This window comes from Wyeomyia smithii, chromosome 2 (assembly GCF_029784165.1).
Source record: "Wyeomyia smithii strain HCP4-BCI-WySm-NY-G18 chromosome 2, ASM2978416v1, whole genome shotgun sequence".
NCBI classification, from domain to species: domain Eukaryota; kingdom Metazoa; phylum Arthropoda; class Insecta; order Diptera; family Culicidae; genus Wyeomyia; species Wyeomyia smithii.
The window spans coordinates 251067493-251074725 of NC_073695.1; the positions used below are offsets into that span (position 1 = coordinate 251067493).

Sequence of the window (7233 nt, forward strand, 5' to 3'; positions counted from 1 at the left end):
CAAATGTTGTATTGCAGAACGCTGATGAAGCTGGGTCAAGAACGAGTCAAACAGTTTTGCAGAAGAGTCACTCGTCCAGCCGACTCGCCATCTGTAATACCATATTGGTCAGACTAGAAACTCGCCACTTGTCGTCTCCTGTAATAGCCCCCATCAAATGTTTCAAAACTATGTCGATTGTTATATGACTCTCCCGGTCAGTTTTTCGAGAAACGTTATAAGCGAGCAACATGAAGTATGAAAAAGAACTTACGATTTCTATCAAGTTTTCCTCAGTAGTTTCCAAACTGGTTCCTGTGGCATTGCTGGTTGATGCATCGAAGTTGATGTTCACATTAGGAATAACTTTGTTCTGACGAATCTGCTTTTCGTGCTTCTTCACCATATATTCAATATGGTAGTGTAGATTGCCACAATGCTTTCCGTATCCTCTTCCGTGCGAGTAAAACCACACAGCCTAAAAAAAAAACATGTTATACTCGATATTGAAATGAACATCTTAATCCGACAGAACCTGGGGTACCTCCGCAAACTCCGATTTCAGCATATCATATTTGTTTACCAATGAAACGGCAATAATATTTTTATAATGTGTGCTCGGATGACTAAAAAAAAGGGAAAAAAATAAAAACGTAAAAATTACGGTCGAAAATATATATGTGCACCAGAAAACTGTTCGGATTGGACACTTCAGCGACTAAAGTGTTCTCCATCAACGATCCTATTTCTAAATGCTTAAAATCTGCACATTTACCTGTGCAATTAAAATTTTACGCCCCTACCTAATCTCAACTTCAGAACTCAAATATTTTGAACAACTCATTTTTGTCGATGTGAGTTTTTGAATGACGTTGCAATCCATCGACATATCCTTCCACAGATTGTTTACAAAAAAAAACACTGTACTTCATCTGCCATCTTTGCTTAGTTGTGGTGAAAATATGAAATGTTGTGAAAAAAAAAAAATTTTACTTACGGAACAACATCTCCCAGTCGAAGCCATCTCTGTTCTGCAGTATTTCAACAATTTGCTGCAATTCTGCTTCCATTTTCAGGAGTATTTTTTTAAACACACACTTTCCATACTTGCGTCAGCTTCACAACGGTTTGTCGGTTTTCACTTAATGACAGCTCGATGTAAAACTTTTGACATATCGATTTGTTCACTGGTTTCCAGCAAACATTATTTTGCTGTTTTGTGTTCAGCAAACAGTTTTGCTGTTTTTCCGTGAATCACTGAATCGATTACTGGTTTTCAGTAAATTTATCAATGAAATACTGGTTTACAGTAAAAAATAAATAACTGAACGGAGTTCAGTAAATCGTGGTACTGAATAACAGCAATTATTTGAAAAAAAATGCTGTTAATCAGTAAACAAGTGGTTTGCTGGTATGTTTCCAACAAAAAAAAATTGCTGAACCATGACAAGAAATTTTGGTGTGTATGGTATATCATGTGCGGAACCTTTTAGGCGCAGTTCAGACCTTTTGGTTTCAGTAACCTGTTGTACCTTTATAAATCTTTGTTTATGCAACGAAAATGATGAGAATTAGAAGTTAGAATTAATTTGCCTTTTATAACATCCCTTAGGAGAGTTCATATAGAGTGCTTTTATTGCATGCACGACAATATATAAATATCATCATTTTCGCAGTATTATATCCTAGGTAAATTAGACATGAGAGCATACGGAATAAATAAATGGTTCGATTTCTCCTACCTCTAGTAGAAGGCCCTTCTCTAGCGTCCCAACCAGAGGTTGGACACGTGTTACCTCTGGCTGCTTTTACATTGACCTCCGTACTGGTACTTGGTTTCTTCGATGCACTTCCCCCATGCTGGTCCTTCGCGCGTTTCCGAGCATCACGCTTGTAATTGGCTTTCATATATTTAGACATAGCACTGAATACACTTCCGATGGATTTCTCAATAAGTGCAATAAATGCACTCGCAGTCTCTTACCCGAGAATAATAAAACACTTCCAAGAAATGTTGCACTAGTTGAAGTAAAAAGACAATTTCCACGTGTTGTAACGTGCTGGAGTACGAAATCTATGTCTGTGATAGGGAACTTTCACGTTAACGAGGCATGACTGGAGAAACGCGTCTGATAATTCGGTAAAATTTTTAATGGCTTTATGTGCAAATTATTGTACTCAGACAAAAACCTGTTTTGAATTGGATGAATTTTTAGTGAATAAACGTTAACCGTTTGTTATTCAATGTTGGTCATGCTGATCGCAGCCTTTGCGCTGCCCCTACAGTGGGGGGTTTACTCAATTAAGGAAAATTAAAAATTTGACAACTACAACAGAATTTGATTGCATCCCGCACAGAATGTCTACTTGTGTTGAGGCCAGAAAATTATTAACCTTCAGTTATTTGTTTATTTGCCTTGAAAAAAGCATTTTGCGGCTCAAAATCGGTTGCTGATTACAACTTTTGAGCTGCCATAACATTGGGGGGATTAGAATACACGGACAACATGCACTGTGGAAGCTATTTCACATTCTGTAAATTAGACGGGTGCGACAGATTTAAATTGCTAGGATGCAACACAGAATGCTTGCTTGCGTTGACAAAAATTAGTAACCTTCAATGACTTGTTTATTTGCCTTGAAAAAGGCATTTTGATTTCCAAAATTGGATTTCCTGATGGCAATCTTCATGTTGCCCCAACAGTGGGGGAATAATGGCTGTCTGGCGACACACGCTGAGAAAAACCGCGCTGCTCCTGAGACGTGGTGACCAACCACAGGGCTAGTGCTGCTGCTAAGGAAAGACGACTGCTGTTGTCGCTGTTGTCTAGAACTATTATGAGCGGTTCCAGCTGAAACAGGCTCTTATATAGGCCAAATAGCATGTTTTCAATTGCAAGGTATATGATTCTGTCGTCGGTGCTTGGGAAGCAATCATATAACGACCAATCAGAGGTCGAATTTTTCGTTTTGACAAGGCTTGGCTATTTTCAATAGTACCATAGTGTGAATAATAAAATTACAATTATCTTATTTTGGGAAGAATCTTAGAAGATTTTCCAATCTATTGCTGCAAGAACGAAGGAAATCCATCGAATACTAACCGATTCATTAGCATTTGAAATTGGACATATTTTTCACTTTTTTCGGTTTTAGATTTTCATTTCACATCCCTATGTAGCCGAACTTCCTGAGAGAAGTATTCTACTTCAAAACATCCATGAATCTCATTAGCTTATGAAAATTATAATTCAAGAATAAAAATAGATAGAACAATTATTACTCAAGGATATAAAATCGGTCCGAAGCAATTTCACCGTTTTGCAAAGGAATTGATAAACTGTAAGCTTCGATCGATCCATTAGAAAACCAGCTCACATGGGCAGCACCTTCACATAAATGAATATGTTTTTGAACATGGTAGTCACTCGCCATGTTGATTTCGGATACACAATTTATTATTGATGGATTATTAATCAAGCATGTCGTGCCAGGTGTAGTCTAACAAAGGTCAGCAGATTCCCCAGTGCACAAAAACAGCTAAAAGGCCTAACCTTTGTATCTAAATGTCCTCCTGCTCGACGCTTCATAAATTCTATTTTAGGATGACACTTAATTTGTCATATTCTCATACTAATCGATAAATGAAATTTCAGGATCAAAACAGCTCCTCTCTTTAGAATTGAATGTAAAAGATGTCACTCAGATATTTTGATATATGACAGACAAAGGCTACCCTAGTTCCACGTGTCGTTCGAATTTATTATATCTCGTCAAAGCCGATCTACGTATTAGCGAGTAACGTTCATCCTTCACGTCTAGATGAAGCTCGACGTCAGTGCAACGTCACGTGTAATCACTTGGCTAGGTTGAAAATAAATTTGCTATTCCTCCGGTGCAGAAATTAGATTATATTTGACAGCGGTGCGTGGGTATGTGTGTGTTCGAATAACGACGTTCGGTTAACATGCTGGCCCTGGTTGTTTCGAAACGCAAACGGAAAGTAATTAAATTCAATGTTTTACCCGTACTTGATTGCTCCGCTTATGGGACAGGATGAACATCGGTTGTTTTGCCTATCCGGTGGATCATTATTGTAACTAGGCAAGACATTTGGGCTCCGTTAAATGATACTTGAACGATAATTATATTTCAGATAGGAGCTGGAAGCACTGCCTGCCTCGCAGTCTCAGCGCTTCAACCAATATTTATAATTCGTTCAACGCTGTCCTCAACTCGGCTAGTTTGTTTATATTGTAAAATCAAATTTAATACAAATTTAATTTAATTCAATTTCATCGCCGAAAACGTGCTTTACAATAACCTTTCCTACTCAAGCACAATGAAGTCGTGTAAGCACTTTAGGTTTCCTTGGCCAAGACGTGCTTTTGTTTGCCTCTTGCATGAATATTGCTGGCCCGACGGTCGCACTTTGAGTGGAATTCAATCGCAAGAAGCGAATTGTGTGGCTAAGGCACCGACCGAGTTGGAGAAAAGTTTGCCAAATTGAAACTCAAACATTCCCAAAAGAAGCGCCAGCTCTGGAGTTCATTTGCACAAAACCTCTGCAGAGCTTGAGTTGGTTTACTATATGCAGTATGAAGCAAATTGCCACCTACTTTACTTTAGTCTGTGCAGCTAGCAGAAGTATTCAGTACTATTAGCTAATGGTTTGGGTGATAATCTTGTTTGATAAGAGCTTGGTCGTTGTTAACACATCTACTGCTGCTGCCAGTCTGGTTTGCATTGCACGGGAAAGTGTTGAACTTGGGTCCCACAGAGGCTATCATTTATCGTAATAATTTTCGGAGATTTATCTGCTCGGAGAAAGAACGGGGCAGATTGCAAATGTATTCAAAATGATTCGGAAAAGTTTGTGCTGAGAAAGTGAACGTCTCTTGAAGTTTGATTTTAATTTAGCATAATTCAGCACAAGCGGGTCCAGATCTTGAAGTAGGTTTGGTTACGATTTACTGTCAAAGTAGAATAATTGGGTTCAAACTTGTGCAAAATGCATGAATTAGGAAAAAAATCCAATGGAATTTGTCAGATACAAAATAATTTAGGTTAACAGGGTCACAAAATTCTCGAACTCATCAGTCGGAATTTAAACAAATATTACTATCAGCAACAGGAAAACGCCTAGAAAAATAAAGTAAAGTTTAGTTTAAATGACGATAGTTTCTTCCACTGATTAGGTTTTGGCATCAGTTTTCTGTGATGCGAGTGTTTTGTTGTTGAAAGCTCAACGATGAATATTAAAGCCGACTCCCTTGCCTCGGTACAGGAGCAAGCGGAGTTTTGCTGGCATAAATTATAATAAACAGCGCGTGCACATACTACTACTGATACTCTGCATCAGGTTGGGAAATAGGAAAATGATAGCCATTTGCTGATGGTGAATAGGATTCTCGCATTAAATTATCTGCCACATACAAGCATTACTAACCGGCAGTAAGCCGTCGATTGCTGTGGGGACAAGCTGAAAAGAATCGGGAAATAGGGAAGCAGATTTCAGGAATAGAGGGTAAAAAAAAGTTCCGCCTCGTCTGCAATTGCAATTGCATACTCGAAAGTTGTAGGCAAACAGCGACGCGCTGCTGCATCGTGGAATATTTATCACCTTGCTGAGAAAACCCGCCCCCGAGTTGCACCGGCGTCGAACGAGAACGCTCATAAATCACCGCGAAAAGTAATGCATTTGAAATGATGAATGTTGGGTGATGAAAATAATAATGATATTAAACCGATTGGGATGTTCATCGAATATTGCAAGCTCATATGACGAATAAAGCCGCTCCAGGGCATTAGTTATATTGCGATGAACACTCACTCTTAAGTCTGGTTTCCCATGACGTGAGGGTATTTTACATTGTTATCGTGTCAAAATTGATACGGGCTCTCGAATTAACAAAAACCTTCTTTATCGCTGGCTGGCGAGATTAGTAATCTAGTAACAATGGGGAATGTTCGGATGGTTTTCCGGAAGATAAAGAGGTGTACCGTGTTTGTATAAAAGTGGCCCGTTGACCCGAGGGAGCTTCAACATTCGCAATGTCTCGGTTAAGTTTGGTTCTCGTGATCGCTTTGTTCGGTGCTTCATACGCCCGAATCCTTCCGGATGAATCTGCGGCGTGGTCAGGACGTATTGTAGGAGGTTCGGATGCCATCGAAGGACAATTTCCGTACCAGGTTTCGCTCCGCTCAGCAGCTGGCAACCACTTCTGCGGAGGATCAATCATCAACGTCAACTGGGTTATGTCTGCGGCACATTGTACCGTGGGCAGAACTACAGCAAATACGATTGTGGTTGCAGGATCGCTTCTCTTGAACGCCGGCGGTACGTCGCACCCTTCGGAGCGCATCGTGAATCATCCTGCCTATAGTTCACTGTCCTTGGCCAACGACATCTCCCTGGTTCGTGTGTCATCGCCTTTCGTTTTCACCGCAACCGTCGGTGCTGTTGAGTTGGAGTCTAGTTTTGTTGAAACCGCCGCCAGTGCCCAAGCTTCCGGTTGGGGTCAAACCTCGGTTAGTTAAATTATTGACATCGACATCTGATTTTGTTTTTAATACTCATACTATTTTTCGACAGCATCCAGGATCGATTCCAAATCATCTGCAGTGGGTCAACACTGACATCATCAGTCTGGCCGATTGCCGTAGTCGCCATAACGCGGTGAACGCAGCCCGTGTCCACGATAACACGATTTGTACGCTCGCTCCGGCCGGCATCGGAATGTGCATGGGAGATTCCGGTGGTCCACTGACGCACCAGGGCCGCCAGCAGGGTATTGTGTCGTGGGGTATTGCGTGCGCTCAGAACTTCCCGGATGTTTTCGCACGCGTCTCTTCCCACCGCGATTGGGTTTTGGAAAACACAAGCGACTGAACTTTGGTAACCGAGCAATAGAAATATATCTTTCTTTTACTGCACGTAGTTTAAGAGTTCTTATTTTCAATCCACACACAGTCTCCACTTAAGTAAAATACTGTAAAACGAGGAGAATAGAAACAAAACTTCCGAGTTATTACAAGTCTTAAAACATGTAATAACAATTTCTTTAATTGTTCTACACCACTACTGTCTACTAGCACTAGCACACTGTCAGTTTGCTAAAAAAATACAAAATGGAGGCTCAAATTCCGAGAGATTCCGAGTGACAGAAAACTTTGTCCGTGAAAGACATTTTTTCCACTTCAAACTTGTTAGTGTGCTGTATTGAGTCTGTAGTTGAACATTTTCAGTTTTTT

General features: G+C 40.2%; 1 protein-coding gene and 1 long non-coding RNA gene across 2 annotated transcripts; one reads left to right on the plus strand and one right to left on the minus strand.

Annotated features, from left to right (window-relative positions):
- Positions 1-369: 369 nt before the first annotated feature.
- LOC129722200 (uncharacterized) lies at positions 370-1113 on the minus strand. Its single transcript, XR_008727566.1, has 3 exons — positions 977-1113; positions 515-605; positions 370-457 (listed from the first exon to the last, which is right to left on the minus strand). It is a non-coding gene; the product is annotated as an uncharacterized LOC129722200 (long non-coding RNA).
- A 4896-nt stretch (positions 1114-6009) lies between these two features.
- Positions 6010-6919, plus strand: LOC129722201 (chymotrypsin-2-like). Its single transcript, XM_055675487.1, has 2 exons — positions 6010-6510; positions 6575-6919. The coding sequence occupies exons 1-2, from the start codon at positions 6034-6036 to the stop codon at positions 6869-6871; spliced, it is 774 nt and encodes a 257-aa protein (XP_055531462.1). The 5' UTR covers positions 6010-6033; the 3' UTR covers positions 6872-6919.
- Positions 6920-7233: the final 314 nt, after the last annotated feature.